A 20,079-nucleotide genomic window follows, 5' to 3' on the forward strand; every position below is an offset into this window, starting at 1 on the left:
CCTGTTGTCGCATATGGACTGCCTACTCAATACCAAGGCCAGGCCGTGCGATCCTGCCTAATTGAGACTGCTGCCTGGGGCGCAGCATGCACGTCCACTTCTACTTTCACAACGGTCTTGCGCTCGAAGAGCTATACGTTTTCACTACGTTACTTTTCGCAGTTATACACCAAGTCGCCCGCGGCATGCCAGTCCCCTGCTAACGTTAGCATCACGATTGCAGCCTCTCAGCCTTGTCCAGAACTGATTCAGACGTGACTGTCTTTTGCCGGCCCTAAATAGCGATGGCTATGCAAAGCGAGGCACGATGTCTCATCGAGAGGATTAACCGCGAGTACACTCTGAACGCAGCCATCATTGGGAAACGATTCGAATCGCTAGTGAGCAGCTGTCTCGAAAAGTAACTTCAATCAACTACATATAGTTTATTCCCGTCTGATATTGTCTCCTAGTCTATCAGGTCAGCTTTACGAGCGATCGACGCATTTCTTGCTAGAAATTATACAAAATGCGGACGATAATACCTATGCCACTACAACTCCAACATTGAGCTTCTCCTACAAACCCGGCTTTCTTCGTATTGATTGCAATGAGGTCGGCTTCACAGCAGAAAACGTCGAAGCGATTTGTGCCATCAGTCGAAGCACAGAGTTTGACAAGGCAACCGACGGGGAGTATATTGGCGAGAAAGGTATTGGATTCAAGTCTGTGTTCAAAGCTGCAGATACAGTGTGGATATCATCCTGCGATTTCACATTCAAATTCGACAAGACTAAGTTTCTCGGCATGGTTGCGCCCATCTGGGCTGAATTTCCCGAACCTGCTCGGCCTGGATGGACTTCGATCTACCTCGAACTTTCAAAAGCCTACGAGGAAGAAACACTCATTCATGAGCTTCTTACTTTCGATGCTAACCTGCTTATATTTCTCAGACGTATCAAGGAGGTTGATGTCCGGGTGGCCGACCGAAACAATGCAGTCTGGGAACAGAAGTTCTGGAAAGTCGAAAGTCAGCAAGAAGGGCATCGCATTACTGTTTTGCATGCAGGAGGAAGTACTTTTCGATACCTGATCAGGAGTCACATCATCGAAAATCTTCCCAACGAGTTGAAGCGTCCGAATTGGCACTCAACAAAGATAGTACTGGGGTTTCCTATGACCGAAACCCTCAGCCAACCTCAGCTTGTTCCTCAAAATGTTTACGCATTTCTCCCGATCCGAAAATATGGCTTGAAGGTAAGAAAACACTCCTTGCTGGTCAGCTTGTTCCTGACTTGATTCTCGACTAGTTCCTTTTGCAAGGAGATTTTCTGCTTACTGCCAGTCGAGAGGATATCGAAAGCACTCTGCTATGGAATCGCACAATTCGGGATGCTGTAGCAGAAGCGTTTCTTATCTCCGTTCATCAGTTCAACAAAGGGGACATGAAGTATGTCTGGCCCTGGTATCTCCCAAATCCTCCGACCAATACAGTGTCCTTCTTTGATCCGGCGATTGAATCGATATTGGAGCAACTCAAAGATCTTCCTGTATTAGAATCTAGTGCGGGAACCATGGAAAAGGCGTCCCGTCTGAAATATGTGCCCATAGATTCGTTCGTGGACGAAGAAGGCAATCCGTTCACCCTCAGTGAACACACAGCGACCGGATATTTGTCATCAAAGTACCCTTCGTGGGCTATTGAGGGGGTCGGACTGATCGGGGTATCTCATCTTACTCCCCAGGAATTCTTGGCAGATCTCAAGTCAAACATCACACAGGATCCGCAGACTTTTCGTACGAGATCAGCTACATGGCATTCGCAGCTCGCAGAAACCCTCGTCAAACTTGCGGCCGATGCTGAACTTCTATCTGTCATTCAGGGCATATGTCTCATACCACTGAACGACGGTTCCTGGACTTCAGCTAGCGGGCAGTCCATGTTCTTTTCCAAAGGCGAATCGTCTCTGGAAATCCCGAATGGAATCGAGGTGCTCATAGTCGACTCGTCGGCAGAGAGTGATTCCATTAGACGTAGGCTTTTCGTGAGCCTAGGCGTTAAGGCTTGGGAGGCACCCGAAATATGTCGTTTGATCCTACAAGTACACGAGTCGCCGGACTTTGACGCCAAAAGATTGACTGTGGATCAACTGATCTCTCACGCTGTATTTCTATACAAAGCATCTTGGCAACCACCTAAGAACACGGAAATATGGTTCGCCACAATGCAAAACGAGCGGTGCGTAGGACGAGAGCTGTACATCAACGCATCCATTGGAACAGACTCACCGGCTTCCAGGATCTTCGCCAAACTTCAAACGCAGTTTGCAGTCATGCATGATGACTATCGCAAATGTTGCCTGTCGGATGTGGAATGGCCCCTTTGGCTTGTCAATAATCTTGGCCTATCCATGGTTCCCCGCCTGGTCATGCCGCTCGTGGAACCGAAACCGCAGCCCGTGCAGACCGCAGATATTCAATTGGAATTGCTCGAAAGCACGGGACAGGCAGCACACGAAGGGCGTACAGAGATGGCACAGGATACATCGGGCCCAGCCCCTCAGTCTCAAGCGGATGGTGAAGACTTCTTAGGACAGAAACCCTACCCGATTGTCCCACAATACTCCGTTCCTGATGTCCAACCTCTAGTTGAAATGCATCCCGTATTGCTGGATTGGCAAAGGCAAATGGCGGATTATCAAAGGCAAATGATGCTGATAGAGCAACAAAACCAGGGGAGTCTACCAATTTTTGAAGAGGGCCAAGATAAACTTGAGCAAAATTCAACGCAGCTGCGGTATCCAACATCTTCCGTATCGATCGAGAGTAATGGCGCCAAAGAGGCTTTGGCTACGGTCGATACGGCAGTACCGACTGGCAACGCCAAACAAATATTCACTTTGTCTAATGAGTTCAGTTTCATGTTCCGCGAATGCCAGTCATCCGACGTCCTCCAAGTTCTGCGAGATAACTGGCACCATTATTCTCAATGGATTGACGGAGTACACATGGTATGGCAGGATCCTGAGTTCGTTGGCTCAAGTATCCAATTGAGAAACGAGATGGGATCTTGCTTAGTTCAAAGCGCAAAAGGCGCAACGCCTTTACAAAGGACAGTTCTTCCATCGATCGACCCTCAACTTGACGAACAGTGCCGCATACCAACAGTGAGTATCACTGATCCAAAGCATACCGATTGGAGACTATTAGCTCTCTTTGGTGTCGTCATAGAAGCGGATATACATTACTATCTACGCTGTTTGATCGCGATCTCAGATGAACATCATCCAGATGTTGATAGTGTCACCTACATTTATGAGAAAATTCAGACCTTGTATAAAGGGAACGAGGAGCTCATCAGGTATGTATCGTGTTCTGTCTGGAACTTCAGAGATACTGAGAAGAATCAGCGCGGCGTTCCATGAGAGAAACATTGTTTTGACTCACGTGAATTCATCAAGAGCGCATGAGCCTGTGGTCTGGACGAACATGAAAGACTGCTTGGAGAAGAACATCATTGTTGAAGGAGACTATCCCAGCTGTTCTCTTCTCTTTCGGTGCCTGAGGTCTCCCTCAGGGGACCCAATTGCATCTATTGTTGCGACAGCGACCTTGATTGATCATTCGAGCAGACTGGAAGATATCTCCCGCTTGTTCCGTGATATCAGCAAGGCGCTACAGGCTGTTAATACTACACAGGCAGCTCAGCTGGTCCAGCCTCTACAAAACCTCTCAATTTTCCCAATTACCAACGGCCCAGGGGAACGCACATATGACATGCTAGTGAGTATGCACGACACATCGTGGTTTATAGCCGACCGCCCAATCTTGTGGAAGAGTTTTCACGGCAAGATACCACTTGTCGCTTTGCCAACGGAGGACATACATGCATTGGAAGATCTGCTTCGTGTTTTAAGACTTGACAGTCGTCTTCTCTCCAAACTCACGACAAACCGGACGCGTCCGGTAGGGAAAGCAACGACACATTGCGCCTGGTCAAGGTCTCTTCAGGCCAAAAGCTCTTTCATCAAAGCGTAAGGAAGAACTTTCCTTTGAACATCGCACCCCATCGACAAATCCTCTTCCTTCATCAATGGTCAAGAAAGAAATGGGCATATTCTGTATTTGCCATTGCCGTGTCCCTTCTAAGGCGATATTTGCACCAGCTAACTCTCATCCTTCATAGACTGATACCGCACTCGCACTGCGATAGAGGATCTGCCGTGCAACAAATCGATAATCTACGAGTGAGTGTAGTGTTGCGTATAGCTAAGACTTTTGTGTTTAGTAATGACGGAACTGACATCGAAGGCCATTCTGTTGATGGCCAATTGACTTTGTCTAACACAGCGAATCGACTTGACATATTTCTGGCAGAAGATTGTGCAGCAGCTGAAACCTTACCGTATGAGCTCGTGGCTCTTTTGGCAGATGCATTCGAAATCAAAACTGCCAGCCACCGCTCATTGCTAACCACAGTTCTACTCAGTTCGAGTATGCAAACTATCTCCTCTGCCTTTGTTCAAGATGGGGTCCATGTTGCAGGGTTAGTATCCAGTAAGCATGAATCATTTGCGTCTAGAAGACATCAATGCTAATATAAATATTAAGATAAGTCGCAAAATCAGTACCGAGCCCAACAAGGAGATTTGTTACGTATCCCTTCTCCGTTTTTGGGGGCCATGACCAGCAGACGTGGGTATGGTTCAGGTCTGCCAGATGCACTAAGACACGATCATTTTGAAAGTAAACGGAGAGATCATGACTTTGAAGATGATCGACGCTTGCCCATGAAGGAATTCATGCAACTAGACTGGTCGAACTTCGAGAAAATACAACGCGTTCCTACTCGAACAAGAGGATGGGAGCACACTCAACATCTGGGTGAGCACATGGTATGTCAAGATCCTTTCCCACCAAGTGCATCGTCTTAGAGTTATAGGTTTCCAAAGCCTTTCAGGCCTACCTAGGAGATGCCTACCATCCAGTAAGGGACTGGACTAGCGAGTTCCGCAGTAGGTCTGGTCACAAACCATTGGAAAGCTCAAACGCATGCGCAGCCTTCACCATGAGCGACTCGAAAGTTGTGGAGGCAATGACATCCTTTCTTACCAAATTCGGACAGTCGTCGGATTCAAAATGGAGAGAGAAGCTATTGGCTAGCTCACCGGTCTACCACGTAGATGTGATCGTCAACACAGGGAGCAAAGCTTCCCCCTTCGTTATCACCTCATCGCAGGTTGAACGAGTAAGCACAGGATCATACTCGCATCTCGCATATCTACTGATCTCCAATACTTAGATGCGACACCTCACTATGTGTGATCACACTACTGGAACAAGCACTGATATCTCCATCTTGGTTCGACTAAGCGATGTGTATTCTATGGATACATTGTCTGTTGACCTTTTCATCAATCCATGGCGGCTATTCAATTCTGGAAATCTAACTTTGGAGAATGATTGGATTCTTACAGGCACATTGCAGGATTCAGGCTCAGGCTCTATGAGAAAGAGACGTAAACTGTACACACCATCCATACCATGGGATGTGAGACAAGCTCTAGGGAAACCTCAGAACTACTCTGATTCTCGGCGTGGCTGTCAAAACGAAAGAGCATACACCTACCAGGCTATGGAACCTGAGGGTATTCGCTTGGTTCATCTGCTGCCTGGCGAATCCGTCGACAGTTTGCAGGGCGTCATCCTCCACGTCTCATCTGTATCACCCCCACCATACCGGGCTCTGTCCTATGTTTGGGGTACAGATCTGAGAACTCATGAACTAATGACTCCAGATGGTGTGCTTCGAATCACACAGTCTTTGGACAAAGCCTTGCGAAGTTTGCGACCCAAAACACAGCCACTGATCTTGTGGGTAGATGCTATCTGCATAAATCAGATTGATGATAGAGAGAAAGAGAAGCAAATTCGTCTGATGCCGCAGATCTTCCAAAACGCATCATTTACATACGTTTTCCTCGATGGCGATCAAGACAGTGATATCGCCATTGAAACGTTGATGCAAATACATGTCAAAGCAGCTTCCGAAGAGCAGTCGAGACACGGCAGATTTAAGTCGAACAGTACACATCAAAAGAGCAAATCGCATTTGCGATATGAAAATGCCTCAGAAGGACGAACCTTGTTCACGCAGGAAAGTTCAGAGAATGAGACTGACCAGGAGGGTTGGCCGGACTATTTACCCAAAGTACCTGCATCCTGGAGCGAAAGATGCATCCCTCAAATCGACGACGATATATGGGATTCTGTCAAAGCACTGTTTTCTCTTTCATGGTTCCACAGAGTCTGGATTATCCAAGAAGTTGTCATGGCGCATAATGTAAGGATTGTGTGCGGCAGATGGATTGTTGATTGGAGCGACCTTCATCATGCCATGGGTATTGTCGACCGACAGTTTCAACTCGCCGATACTGATATGACGCTTCTCAGACCGAGCTGGGAATCTTTCTTATCGTTGGCGGCACAGCGCGAGTGGGAGGCTAGGCAACGTCGTTGGCCACTTCTCATGCTACTCGAGCATTTCCGATCTGCTGAATCGACACTTAGTCGAGATCGCCTGTTTGCCTTGTTAGGACTGGCTTGTGACGGCGACGAGGCGGATTTCGAACCAGACTACAAAAGCTCACTTGAAGAGGTTTTGTTGAGATTTGCCCGCGTTTTTGTCCGCCAGGGGAGGGGCATGCAACTACTTTACCTTGCGGGTCTGAATAACCGATCGCATCGATTTCCATCGTGGATCCCGGACTGGACTATTCGAAAACCGAATAGACTTCACGACTTCTCCGAAGGTGACATCACGTTTGCAGCTTCTGGACCTCAGCAACCGGTGGTTGCAACCTGTCCTGATACGGATGAATTACTTGTGGAAGGCTACACTGTCGACGTTATTGAAAATATCAGTTCCTCATCAAACACGGAGGAAGACCTGGCTCTGTATATCAAAGAAGTGAGCTGTATGGTTGATACTGCCGTTCTGAGTCGAGTTCCGGATTCGCGCGAAGCCTTGAAGTGGAAGGTGCCGATTGCTGGCCTCTTGCACCCAAGAGTTGCAGTCCCTGGGGAGCTCAGCTTGGAATCATCGTATATGGCGTTGCGAAAGTACATCGGCCTTGACAAGGATGCAAAGTTGTTCGACAAACAAGGTCGTTTTATCAATCGCGGTGGGTACTCGAATGCCTATGTGAAGATCATGACATCCAGATCCTACTTGAAGCAGAGTGCGAGCTATATAGCTGCACTTCATGACACCCCACTCGGATGGAGATTTGTCATCACCGGACAAGGGTTCGTTGGTACTGTGCCAAACCTGGCGCAAGTTGGCGATGCGGTTGTGATAATGAAGGGTGGGCGCGTGCCTTTTGTCTTGCGGAAGAGTTGCGAAAGACCTGGGGCATCTCGGCTCGTTGGGGGTTGTTATATCCATGGCTTGATGAACGGTGAGGGCTTGTCGTTGCCGGGATTGGTGGAGCATACTTTCCGGATTTGTTAGTAGTTGGTGTGAGGAGGGATTAGAAAGCTTTCTTTCTGGTAGATAGAAATGTAACTCTAGAGACCCTAATATAACTTGTCTCTTATCTACAGCTTCAGGACAATTTAAGAGTTCGAACTTGGGCTTGAAGTTGCGTCGAGAACAGTATTCTTGAGACTAAGGATAGGCGAGTGGGTTTGATGGAGGCGAAGATTGGGGGATTGGTGTTGAAGGACGGAATGGAGGCAGAGGAGGAAAGCGTAGTTAACATGCATATCCCATGATTTGGGGTTATTCATACTGGTTGTAGATCGGCTCCACATCACCGAACCACGCATCAACTACCAACTCAACCTCTCCTCTTCTCACCACCCAAGTCCCATCCCGAACGCCATTACTCCATTTCCCTTTATCAACAAAGATCCTCTCAACAAGCTCTCCTTCCAGGCTCCATCCACCCACAGCCGCACCTCACAAATTCACGTTAACTTCCACACACCAACACCGATATCAACACTAAGACGCCTTCTTCGAATCGTCTTTTTACTCATGGAAACGATGCCCACTATCGCACAGCATGTATCAAGAACTAGCAGTAGGCGGCGAGGACTGGGCGTTCCAGGCAGCAGATAAAGCGTTCTTCCATAGCATAACGAGGATTGATGCAGATCAGGGACGCGATTGAACGATAAGGCAGCAGGGACTGTGGTATTGAAGGGCCAAGGATGTATAAATGGGATTATAGTTGAAGGTAGGAAAGTAAGAGCAAGAGTATGTTGCCGAGCTAGACAGCGACTGGACTTCTGAATTAATACAGGGGCAGGATCAGGTGAGCTGGCAGAATGCGGCAACCTATATCAAAGATCTGTTTGGAATGTGAGCGATGTGTGAATTGTCGTTTTGCATGATTTTTATTTTTGCTCGCTAGCTAGAAGAGACACAGTCTCCGTCAAACAAAAATGACCAGATCACCACTTGAAATCCCCGCCCTCAATCGTCGCAAAGTGTCCCGAGGTCTCTTCTTTTGTGGCCTTGTCGATCTACGCATTGTTAATGTCAACTCATCATAGCAACCGAGTGATGTACTTACAACGGATGTGAGGTAGTTGGTGCTGTCCTCGACAGTAGTGTAGGCCTCCTCCATACCGAAGGTCCTTGCGGCCGTGTTACCCATGTCAGTCTGCACGAAACCAGGGTCAAGCACGAAGGCGATGATGTCCGGGTGGTCGAAGTGCACCTTGCGAACCATCCAGTTCAACATGACCTTGGACATTCCATAGGCTGCCACGGGGAACGGACGGCTCTCCATACCGGAGATACTGGCGATTGGAGTTCCGATGGCGGCAAACTTAGCGTTGGACGACTTTTGGAGCAGAGACAGCACGGCTTGGAAGAGGAGGAGAGGTCCGTAGGCGTTTACTTCAACGTGCTGTTTGACGACATCGAGCGAGACTGAGGCAACAGGAGCATAATCGGTGGAGATAGCGGCATTGGCGATGACGGTGTCGATGGTGTCGATACCTTGGCTCTTGAGTTCCTCGACGGCCTTCTTCGGGCCTTCAGTGTCGCGGCTGTCGAAGGCCACGACAATAAGCTTGCTGCCCTCTCCAACTGTGAGAGATTTGAGTGGTTCGGCTGAGCTGGTGGTGCGTGCTACAGCGATGACAGTGTTGTTTGGGCGGGCTAGGTAGTTTTCAACCAATGCCTTTCCGAGGCCTAAAGGCTGGGTCAGTTGAAGGTCGTAGCTGAAAAAGGCAAGCGAACAGAACCTCGAGCGGCGCCCGTGACAAGATACGTGGTTCCGGCCATAGTGGAGAGTTTCTTTGTTGGAGTGGACAAGTTGGAAATCTGTTTGCTAGTAGATTGGTTTGTGTTGGAGTCGGGAGACTTGAAGCAGGAGAATAGTAGAGAGAAGGGTGATATGGATGGCATATCTACTTATCAACACATCTACCTACTTAAACGCATACAATGATGCCTAGCTGAATTGTTAAACGGACGGTAACCTCCTGGCACAGTTTATGCATTTGTCAGCTCTTCCACCAGCAAGTGGTGTTGCAAAGCTTTGTCAATGGGGTACGGGCGCCGCGATTCCTAAACCGGCGAATGCTGACCTTGCATAACTAGTGTAGTTACAGGTTCTATTGTCCACGTTTTCGAGTAGTCGATTCATAACAGTTAATTACCGACGTGCTGGAACGCTTAACATGCCACACTATAGGTGCTAAATACCTTTATATTATTTTAGGTTTAAAGCGTATTTATACTTATAGTATAGGCAGATAGACACAATATAGTAAGAATCTAATATAGTAACTTAATATAAAAGCTAATACCTAGCCTCTTTTTATAAAGTAAATATTAGTAGGAGTATATAGTAAAGGTAATAAAAAGCTAATTAGCTATCTCTTAATAACTAGCTGCTTAATATACTAATATAAACACATATTTAAGAGCCTAGGTAGCTATTAGTTAAAGTTTAGTTTAGTTATAAACTCTAGTTTATATTATAAACTATAGCTAGCTTATAAAAACTCTTTAATTAACTAGTAATTCTAAATATATAATAAGCAGCTTTAAAGGAGGTCTAGATAATAATAGTTTATATAAGTAAGATAGTATATAAAGATCCTTTATATTTTAAGGCCTTTTAACTTATTTTTTATTTTATTTTTAATCTTATCTTACTATAACTAAGATTATATACTTATAATATAATACTATTACTAAAGCTTAAACGTTTAAGTACTATATTCTATAGTACTTTAGTAAAGTATAGATTACTATATATAATCTTTAATATTATTACAGTACTTTAAATATCTATAGTAAGATTTCTAAAGACCTAACTAGATAGTAGAAGAAGATAGAGAGTATTACTTAGTATAATAGTAATATATTCTATATAAAAGATCTAGATATCTAGTAGCACCTTAAAGTTAATAAAAAGCTTAAAGTAAAGCTCTATAAAGTTAAAGTTTAGCTCTTTCTTATATAAGTTTATAAGGCTAATAGAGCTTTCTTTAATACTTAGCTCTTCTAACTTAACTAGCTTACTACTAAGTAGTATAATAATGTTACTTTAACTCTAAATAAGAGCTACTTTAAGTAAGCTTTTATAAATTTTAAGTATTATAATTAGAAAATAAGATTAGTAGTAGTAATTAAGTAGGTATAGTACCTATATATACTATTAGTAGTATAAAGACTAGTAACTATTAGGGTAATAGTAATAGTAATAGTAATAATAGTAATAGTAATAGTAATAGTAATAGAAAGCAGAGAGTTATAACTAGGTTAAACTTTAGCTGCTGTAGTTAGTATAAATATATAATAAGAACTAATAAGTAATTAAAACGCGTACGTAACTAAAACACAATAGTAACGTAATACATTAATCCCTGTCCTCTAGGGAAATACCTTTGTATAACGTGACTTAGGGCAGATAGTAAAACCTGTTAATAGTTAGTACATTCTAGTGTGATCGTCGGCCAGTTGAGTGGAAGGCATCTCGTGATGACGGAGAGTAACACCGTTTGCGTGGGAAAGCGAGTCCCGTAGAGCAGGTGAGAGGGCTAAGGCGTGCCAGTGAAGGCCTATGGCCGTTTGTCACCAGCGCTTGACCATACAGGCGGCGAGTGCGTAATATTTGTCAGCTATGCCGCATTGGGGGAGTTGCCAGCTTCAAACATGCACTGGTGTCTGTATCTTTGTCAGTGCTGCTTGCCCTTGCTTGTGTGAAGTGTCCGCCTTGCTTACCGTGCATGTCAGCATTTCTCGGCTAGAGTAAGCAAGATTCATGATCGGAGGGACGGCACGGCACGGCGTGGTATCCCCTGAAGTTATGCAGGGTAAGCCACCGCCTGTCAGACGAGATTTATGAGTAGACTAGCTTGATTTGGTAACCCTCCATATACAGCTAACGTGATTCGATAATTCGACATCACTCTCTCAGTAGCCCAAACATTGTCTCAACAACATCACAAATCTCCTCCGTGTAAGTCCGAGGCACCTCATGCCCACCATGATACTGCAACACAACCCTCCATTCCTCCTGACACAGCCCAACCAAGTCCTTGCTATGGCAAAACCACTTATCCTGAGTGCCCATCACGTGTCCGGTCGGCACCCTGATGTGCACCTTGTCGACCGTCGGGTGAAACATATGATACTGTACGTCGTTGCATGATAACCCCTCCAGCTCCGTGGGATTGCGCGGATATGCAGGGTCAGCAAGTGGGGTGGTATCTGAGTCGGGCGGGCGTGCGCATTGGGAAGCGCATTGCGGACGCCAAAGTAAGAGCCTGCGTCGATACTTACTTGCGTATTCCTGGCGAATGGAATGGGCGAGCTGATGAAAACAGCAGCTTTGAAAGACGGTGGTTTGGATTCTAACTTCTGGTGCAACAGTAGCGAGGCTGCTACGGCGGCGCCCTGGCCAAAGCCCATGACTGCGTCGAAAGGACCCTGTTTTTCCACAATCTGCTGAATTTGGCTATGTGAGTCCTTGACCTTGTCCACAGTGGGGGTGTTGTACCATGTTAGATATGGGGGTGGGTAGTGGTCACGCACTTCCGGGGCTGGTTCACATTCGTATTTGCGGTCAGACATGAAACTCGTAATCTTCAGGCAGCATCTCGCGTAGATTCTCTGTTGGCCGATTAGATCATCCATACCACTTGAACGCTTGATACTACTCACCGGTCTGTTTCTGGAACACTGCTGAGTTCACTCCTTGCCCGTGAAGGCAGAGTACACGCACTGGCATGATTGGGTGTGGCGTTGGCGGCAGTGCTGGAGATCCAACAACGGGGCCATCCGCAACCTACGCTCCTTTTACTTCAGGGCGCACTTGCATTGGGCTCCCTTACCCTAGCGCTATGCAACCATGTAATACTGACTGCGGTGGAGAGTGGGTCGCTTCTTTAGTCTTGTAAGCTCCCCCAGCCACCCATACCTGTATGACACTTTAGCTTGTATGGAAACGGTTACCCTACATCGCCGTCACATGATTTGATCCTGTGTTTCTGTTGTATCCTCGACGTGGCACGAGATATCGGCAAATAAGGCATTACAAGTGCTGAGCTCATTTATGTAGCGTAGTCCACGTCGGTCGCAAAACACTATCTAATTGCAACATGGCTTTCAAACAGGCTGAAGACTCTTTGCTGTCCTTGTACAGCACGACGCTGCAGTTCATCGTGCTTGCAATCCTCCCTTTGCCATGGGGAATATCAATTGCGATATACCATTTGTTCTCAGCCCTCTGTCCAAGTTCCCAAGCCCAAGCTCGCCGCAGTCACCGGATGGGTAGATAGATACCATGACGTTTTCTGGGGCGGCCAATTGATCTTCAAGCTCGGAGAATGGCATGAAAATATCAGTGCAAAGCTGCGCGCAGAACTAGAGTCTGTGTTCCCAGACCCACGTGTAACCCCATCCCTAGCCACTCTAGAAGCACTGCTGTACCTCAGGGCAATCGTCAGCGAAACTCTCCGCATCACGATTGGCATTTCCTCACGCACAGGGCGCAAGTCCCGCAAAGTGCCTGTCGCATTCAAAGACGTCGTCATCCCAGCCGGTGCAGACTTCAGCATGACGGCGTACTACACGCACACGGACCCGCGCATCTGGAACGAGCCGCATGAGTTTGTGCCCGAGTGCTGGCTTGGGAAGGCGCCGGCGAAGAATGGCGAGCCACCGAGTAAGTACCTGGTTGCGTTTAGTAAGGGCCCGAGAATGTGTCTTGGAATTAACTTGGCGCGCGTGGAGCTGTGTATTGGTTTGGCTGTTGTTTTTCGCAGGCTCGAGTTTGAGCTGTTTAAAACGGGACGAGCTGCGGTACAGACGAAGGCTGATTATTCCATTCCGTTCCCTGACCTGCCGACTAAGGGGGTGCGAGTTCTGGTGAAGTGAGTGAGAGTTTGGAAAGTGCGGGCTCCGACTTTTAGGAGAATGGGTTAGGAAGAAACTGGAAACATTCGTTGCTTTGTTACTGTTTGTAATCTCTACAAAGGTCTTGAATTCTGCGAGCTTCTGTAGCATTTCAACGCACTCTAATCCATGTTTGTGAGTCCAATAGCAAGCATCACCTATTTGGTATGTGAAACACATTCAACTTGTCTTCGCTGCGAGAGCTTCCTTAAATGTGGCGCAACTTAACTTTCCTTTCGCGCGCTTGTTCAGGTCGCCACCGTGTCGGACAAGGACTTCTACTACTTCCATGGAGCCGAGGGAAAAGGCCATGTGTACAGGGGTCCAGCCATGGACATTCACAGAATTGGGATTTGCGCCATGTTTTAGCAGCCTCAGCATGACCTTCACGTGTTTACCAAGACTGGCCCTATGCAGGGCAGTGTTACCATCACTGTCGAGTGCATCGACGGTGTAGCCTGAGCCCAACAGCAAACCTACGAGGCTGTCGTGACCGGCCTCAGCGGCGATGTGGAGGTTTGTCTGGAAGGGCTCGTCCTCATCCAGCTCGCTGTCTTGTCCAAAGCGGCCATTAAGTAGGAGGTTGGGTGTGGTGATGCGAGTATGGCTTTGTGACTTGCAGCGGTGTTAGTGCAAAGCCGGCGTACATGAGATATCTCGGAGTTTACCGTGTCACTGCTGCTTTCGGATTCATTCTGGGTGCTACGCGTAAGTTGGTGGTGACTCGCACCGGTGTCTGGCCACGGGGTCTTGTTGGTGTCCTGATTGGAGTAGAAGCCCCCAGTGTCGTGTGCGTTGAAGACCATGGCCTCGGCCGGAGCGTCGTGTGGCCATTGCAGAGGGTCGCGTATGGACTGGGCCATGGACGACGAGAAGGTGAAGTCGGTCTGGTTCATGTGCAGACTACGTGTCACGCAGTTAGATCTCTACACCATAGCCAGGTAGCAGGAGCATTTAGGTTATCTTACTGTGGCTGCAGTGATGACGGCGTAAGCGGATCTTGAAATTGGCGCATCAGACCTGCAATTGTGGCGTCAGGCCCCAGGTAGGCTGCGTCGCTTTTCCCTCGCATGGTGCGGCTGTCCTTGGCGGTCGTCGGTGTTAGGTCCTGGTTCTGGTCCGAGGTCTGTGGTCCAGCTACGCTTGGGTGGGGGAGCCTTTCCTCGCTGCCCCACGCCGCCTTCTCAGGCGGGTTTGCCAGGCCGGTCCACGCCAGGGCGTCGTGGTTTGACTGCAAGCGCGGTCGTATGGCTGGCCCGCTCACTGTAGCTGCAGCGGACAGTGCCGTTGTCGTGAACGGCTCTCCCGCGTTCTGTGTCACCTTTTTGCCTGCCGTGCCGGAGCAATCAGCATTGAGGGCCAAACACCCGCGAGAACTTTCAGCAGTCTGAAACACTTACTACGAAAACGCCGCTGGGCATGTCTGTTCTGAATCTTTCGCCGTTCGCTGGGATTTGTGGCAGATGATTGCATTGCTACGGCACGGTTTGCGGGTAAGCATCTGCCTATGTTGTTCTTCTGGTCAGCTTATTTGTAGGGCGGTGACGGGGCTTATGCTATGTCGCGAGCTAAGCTGGCCAGATCTCACGCCGGGATTCGCGTAATATCCCAGGTGTCTGCTGAAGACGTCAGGAGTTGCGAATTATGTCTTCCTAATATGGAATTAGCGCCAGTCTATAGTGCTTTACGAAATACCTTAATCACACGTGATTTAGATAGTAGCTAATTAGTTAGTTCTCTAAATTTAAGACGTTATACTAATTTATTAGTAAAATTAATTAAAATAAGAATTCTACGTACTTGAAATAAATTTTATATTAATTATAATTATTAAAGCCTTAATTTAAGCTATCTAAATATATTTATAGTATTCTTACTTTAAAAATATATTAATCTAATACTAAAAAAAGATAGAATAAGAGGTAATACTATAAGAGCTACTAAAGAAGCTACTATAAAAAGAGCTAAAAAAGCTACTAAATAAGCTAGTAAGTAGCTTATTATTTTAGGTTTATAGTATATTTATACTTCTAGTGCAAGCAGATAGATATAATATAGTAAGAATCTAATATAGTAACTTAGTATAGAAGCTATTACCTAGCTCCTTTTTATACAGTAAATATTAGTTAAAGTATATAGTAATAGTAATAGAGAGCTAATTAGATATTTCTTTAATAACTAGCTGCTTAATATACTAGTATAAATATATATTTAAGAGCCTAGGCAGCTATTAGTTAAAGTTTAGTTTAGTTATAAACCCTAGATTATATTATAAACTATAGCTAGGTTGTAAAAACTCTTTAATTAACTAGTAATCCTAAATATATAACTAGGGCAGCTTTAGAAGGAGTATAGGTAATAATAGTTTATATAGATAAGCTAGTATATAAATATCTTATACACCTTAAGAGTTAAGATCTAAATACTTTATCTATCTATCTATCTATTTTATCTATTTTATCTTATCTTTCTTTATAACTAAGATTATACCTAACTAATAATATAATCCTATTAGTATAGCCTAGAAGTTTCTATACTATATTTTATAGTAAACTAATAATTAAAGGATTAAGGTAAGTAATTACTAGTACTAGTATAATACTTTAGATATCTCTAGTAAGATCTTTAAAAACCTAGTTAAGTAGTAGAAAGAAATAAAGAAAATTACTTAGTATAATAGTAATATATTCTACTTAAGTAATCTAGATATTAAGCAGTGTTTTATACTTAATAAAAGGCTTAGAGTAAAGCTTTATAAAGTTAAAGTTTAGCTTCTTCTTATATAAGTCTATAAGGCTAATAGGGCTTTCTTTAATACCTAGCTCTTTTAACTTAATAGCCTTACTACTAAGTAGTATAATAATACTATTTTAACTAAGAATAAGAGGTATTTTAAGTAAGCTTTTATAGACTCTAAGTATACTACCTAGAAAAGAAGACCTATAAAAGTAATTTAGGAGGTATAAAACCTTACTATAGAACTATAGAATTAATATAGAATAAGGATAAAGCTAGCTAATAAGTAGTAGTAAGGGTAATAGTAATAGTAATAGTAATAGAAAGTAGATAGCTAATAACTTATAACTAGATTAAACTTTAGCTGCTATAGTTAGTATAAATATATAATAAGAACTAATAAGTAATTAAAACACGTACGTAACTAAAATATAATAGTAACGTAATATATTAATTTCTATCCTCTAGGGGTAAGTAGCTTATAAGGCCTATAATAGCTACTAAAAAGAAATATCTATTAAGTAAGCTACTATAGCTTATATAAAAGTACTTAAAGGTATCTACCTACTACTAAAAGCTTACCTATAAGCCTATTTATAAGTATAAGTATATCTATAAGTATATATTATAAAGCTTTTTATTTAAGCTAAAGTTATAGTTTATATAGTTTACTATAGCTACTTAAACTATTAAGCTTACTAGTAAGCTAGGTAGTAATAAAGGCCTTAAATTAATTTTAATTAATAGTAATAATAATAAGGAAAAAAAAGAATATAATAAAAAAAATATACTATTAAATACTAAAATTACTAGAATTATAGTAGTAAAAGCTACTATAGTTAATATTAGTAATAGCTATAGTAGTATTAGTATTATAGTTAATATTAGTAATAAGCCTAGTAGTATTACTACTATAGTTAATATTATTACTAAACCTACTATTATTAGCGTTAATAGTAATAGAGAGCTATAAAAGCTACTAAAGTTACTAGAAATATTACTATTACTATTACTATTATTACTATTACTAGTACCTATTATAAGAGGCTAACCCTAAGAGTAGTTACTAGTATAAATTAAATAAATTTACTAAGAATCTATAGTACTAGTTTTCCTCTACTTATAGTTCTTCTAGTAGTGTACTAAGAGTTTCTAAAGTATAGGTAGTAGTGTAGGTATTAGTAGTTAGGCCTACTAAGCTCTAAGGCTTTACTTACTAAGGTTCTACTAGGCCTAGCCTATTATAAGGTCTACTAAGCTCTAAGGCTTTACTTACTAAGGTTCTACTAGGCCTAGCCTATTATATAAGTCCCCCTCTAGTAAAAATTCTTATATTTTAACTCTACTATAATATAATATATTAACCTATTACTAATACCCCTACCTACGTCTATATATATATTTTTAGCTTTAACTTATATATACTTTTACCTCTCTTACTTTTCTTTATTAATATAGTTAATACTTATACTAATACTATTTCTAGTAGTAAGTAGTCTACTTTTACTACCTTTATACCTACCTAGTATAAAAGAAAGAAGGCTAAAATAAATACTTAAAAAGCTAATTTTACTAAAGCTAAGGCTAAGCTTTCTACTACTACTTTTATATTTATATCTAACTCATTTAGTAAAAAACCTAGTATAAGTTTTCTATCTAAGTTTTACTTATTCTTTAACCTATTTCCTAATATTATCTAAATAGATACCTACTTTATAGCCTACTAACTACTTTACTTTTATAGTTAATATTTTCTTTATTAGTAAGCTTAACTCTCTTTACTATATTAACTATATAATATATCTAGTTACTTAAGGTAAAATTTATAAGTTTAATAAGAGTAAAACTACTTACTATTACTATTCTACTAAGGTAAATTCTACTTATTATACTATAAGTTTACTAGAATTACTTTCTTCTTTTTATTTATAACTAATATTTTTTTAAATTTCTAAAAAACTTAAGCCTACTATTATTTATATTTATAAGCTTTTACTATTTATTAAAATAGACCTATAATTCTTTAAGTTACTTAAGAATATTAATAAGAACTTTATCTAAGATTTAAAAAAAGCTTAGAATAAGGCTTAAAAGCTTACTTCTAGCTAAAAGAGGTACTAGAATAATTATACTTCTAACTTAGTTACTAAAAGTTTACTTTATAAAATTACTACTAAGTTAAGCTTAATATATACTAGTATTTAAAAATAAAACTAAGGCCTTATAGACTTAGTAAGTCTTCTTTTTAGTATCTAAAACCTTATTTTTTACTTATTTTTTTAGCTAATTTATAAGTTTTTTAGGCTTTTACTATTAATAATTAGACCTACTCTATTACTTAAGCCTTTAAGAAGATTATTAAATCTTAAAAGTTAAGCTACTTATCTACTAAATTTAATCTTCTACTACCTTATAGCTATAGTATTAATATCCTAGTTTTTAGTTCTTTTAGTAGTAGCCTTTAGGCTTTTATTATTAGCTCTTTTAATTATTTTTTCTAGTGTAAATAAAAGAGTTTAGTTTTTATTATTTTTAAGTATACTGTCTTTTAGAAACTTAGAGCTACTAGTAATAGTAAGCCTAATAAGTATATTAATAAGTAGAAAGATAGTTTCTAGGCTATAAATACTAATTAGAAATAAGTTTTACTACTATTTTCCTAGGTTCTTTAGCGTTTATAAAATAAATACCTTAAATATTTACTAGCTTTAGGCTAGTTAGTCTTTTACTATTTCTCTCTCTTTTTTATTATATATAGGTAGTTAATTTTACTTTTATTAACCTATTTTCTTATAGCTTTTTTATTTTTTATTTTTCTTTAGCTACTTATATTTTTAGCCTTAGTAAAAGTACTTATTAGTATACTACTTATAGTTTCTAGTAGTACTATTACTAAAATTACTACCTCTTTTACTATACTCTACTATTACTAAAGTCTTTAGTATTATTATAGTTTATTAAGGAAATTCTTATAAAACTCTTTTAGTAGTTTACTTATTTTATTTTATTTATCTTTTAAAAAGGCTAATTAGCTATTTAGTACTTTAGCTTCTTTAAAGTTTTCTATAGGTTCTTATAAAGTTATAGTATAATTCTTTTACTTAACTAGGTATTATTTTTTATATCTCTTACTATAGTATTTCTATCTTTTACCTATAATTTCTTTAATTTTTTAGTAGTTTTCTAGTTCTTTATTAATATTTTCTAATATACTTTTAAGTTAGTAATTATTAGTATTTTATTCTACTAAAAGGTTTTTAAAGTATAGCTATAGCCTATCTATATAAAATACTAAGTAGATACTAAAAGAAGTATTTAATCTTATAGTATAAAAGAAAATTACTTTTTCTACTTAAAACTTTATATTTTTTTAGTTTAGTTTCTTACTTAGCCTACTATAAAAGAAGTATTTACTATACTATAGCTATACTTTGTCTTTTTCTTATAGTTATAGTACTTTTTATTAATAGTAGTTAGCCTAGATTTCTTAAAGTTATTATACTTCTACTATCTTTACTTATATATAATTTAGTATTTCTATAAATTTTATAGTAAGTACTTTAGCTAACTTTTCTAGATTATTAGGCTTTTAATATTATTACTAGATTACCTATTCTATATCTTTCTATACTTTATCTATATTATATCTATATTATAAAAAGAATAAGCTAATACTAGTAGATACTATATTTCTTTCTTTAATAGTAATTTAAGTAGTAAAATATATTAGTACCTAGTTATCTTATTTCTAATAAATATAGGCCTATAAGTAAGATTTTATAGTACTATTTATTCTTTTAGTAGTATTATTAGTTTCTAGATAGTAGCTAGTAAATATCTAATAAGTAATACCTAATTTTTTATAAAAGGTTTTCTAAAAATCTCTAATAAACTAGTTACTATAGTTAGATATAATAGTATCTAAAAGCTAATAGTAA

At 41.2% G+C, this 20,079-nt stretch overlaps 4 protein-coding genes across 4 annotated transcripts; 1 reads left to right on the forward strand and 3 right to left on the reverse strand.

Moving 5' to 3' along the window:
* The first annotated feature begins 132 nt into the window (after positions 1-132).
* Positions 133-7,559, forward strand: P153DRAFT_431538 (uncharacterized protein). Its single transcript, XM_033672914.1, has 8 exons — positions 133-400; positions 453-1,236; positions 1,290-3,340; positions 3,390-4,013; positions 4,166-4,536; positions 4,591-4,874; positions 4,922-5,227; positions 5,282-7,559. Exons 1-8 carry the CDS (start codon positions 285-287, stop codon positions 7,490-7,492), a joined length of 6,747 nt encoding a protein of 2,248 aa, XP_033524007.1. The 5' UTR covers positions 133-284; the 3' UTR covers positions 7,493-7,559.
* Positions 7,560-8,422: 863 nt separating this feature from the next.
* P153DRAFT_316780 (NAD(P)-binding protein) lies at positions 8,423-9,350 on the reverse strand. Its single transcript, XM_033665001.1, has 3 exons — positions 9,241-9,350; positions 8,562-9,187; positions 8,423-8,511 (listed from the first exon to the last, which is right to left on the reverse strand). The coding sequence occupies exons 1-3, from the start codon at positions 9,278-9,280 to the stop codon at positions 8,440-8,442; spliced, it is 738 nt and encodes a 245-aa protein (XP_033524008.1). The 5' UTR covers positions 9,281-9,350; the 3' UTR covers positions 8,423-8,439.
* Positions 9,351-11,414: 2,064 nt separating this feature from the next.
* On the reverse strand, positions 11,415-12,239 carry P153DRAFT_431540 (uncharacterized protein; the record flags this gene model as incomplete). The annotated part of the gene is made up of 3 exons (XM_033672915.1): positions 11,415-11,642; positions 11,792-12,051; positions 12,173-12,239. The coding sequence occupies 3 exons, from the start codon at positions 12,237-12,239 to the stop codon at positions 11,415-11,417; spliced, it is 555 nt and encodes a 184-aa protein (XP_033524009.1).
* Positions 12,240-13,341: 1,102 nt separating this feature from the next.
* Positions 13,342-15,024, reverse strand: P153DRAFT_367011 (ankyrin). The gene is made up of 4 exons (XM_033668172.1): positions 14,806-15,024; positions 14,374-14,734; positions 14,074-14,308; positions 13,342-14,020 (listed from the first exon to the last, which is right to left on the reverse strand). The coding sequence occupies exons 1-4, from the start codon at positions 14,876-14,878 to the stop codon at positions 13,586-13,588; spliced, it is 1,104 nt and encodes a 367-aa protein (XP_033524010.1). The 5' UTR covers positions 14,879-15,024; the 3' UTR covers positions 13,342-13,585.
* Between the last annotated feature and the right edge of the window lie 5,055 nt (positions 15,025-20,079).

The sequence above is a fragment of the Dothidotthia symphoricarpi genome (assembly GCF_010015815.1).
Source record: "Dothidotthia symphoricarpi CBS 119687 unplaced genomic scaffold P153scaffold_10, whole genome shotgun sequence".
Classification (NCBI taxonomy): Eukaryota; Fungi; Ascomycota; class Dothideomycetes; order Pleosporales; family Dothidotthiaceae; genus Dothidotthia; species Dothidotthia symphoricarpi.

Bases quoted from the DNA above. Each gene is read 5' to 3' on its own strand.
- P153DRAFT_431538 (XM_033672914.1), top strand. From the start codon at position 285: ATGGCTATGCAAAGCGAGGCACGATGTCTCATCGAGAGGATTAACCGC. The intron at 4,537-4,590 runs GTAAGCATGAAT...ATAAATATTAAG, and splicing joins TGTTGCAGGGTTAGTATCCA to ATAAGTCGCAAAATCAGTAC. The intron at 5,228-5,281 runs GTAAGCACAGGA...TCCAATACTTAG, and splicing joins CCTCATCGCAGGTTGAACGA to ATGCGACACCTCACTATGTG.
- P153DRAFT_316780 (XM_033665001.1), bottom strand. From the start codon at position 9,280: ATGGCCGGAACCACGTATCTTGTCACGGGCGCCGCTCGAG. The intron at 9,188-9,240 runs GTTCTGTTCGCT...CCCAGCCTTTAG, and splicing joins TGTCACGGGCGCCGCTCGAG to GCCTCGGAAAGGCATTGGTT. The intron at 8,512-8,561 runs GTAAGTACATCA...AACAATGCGTAG, and splicing joins CCAACTACCTCACATCCGTT to ATCGACAAGGCCACAAAAGA.
- P153DRAFT_367011 (XM_033668172.1), bottom strand. From the start codon at position 14,878: ATGCAATCATCTGCCACAAATCCCAGCGAACGGCGAAAGATTCAGAAC. The intron at 14,735-14,805 runs GTAAGTGTTTCA...CCGGCACGGCAG, and splicing joins TGCCCAGCGGCGTTTTCGTA to GCAAAAAGGTGACACAGAAC. The intron at 14,309-14,373 runs GTAAGATAACCT...CGTGACACGTAG, and splicing joins CCGTCATCACTGCAGCCACA to TCTGCACATGAACCAGACCG.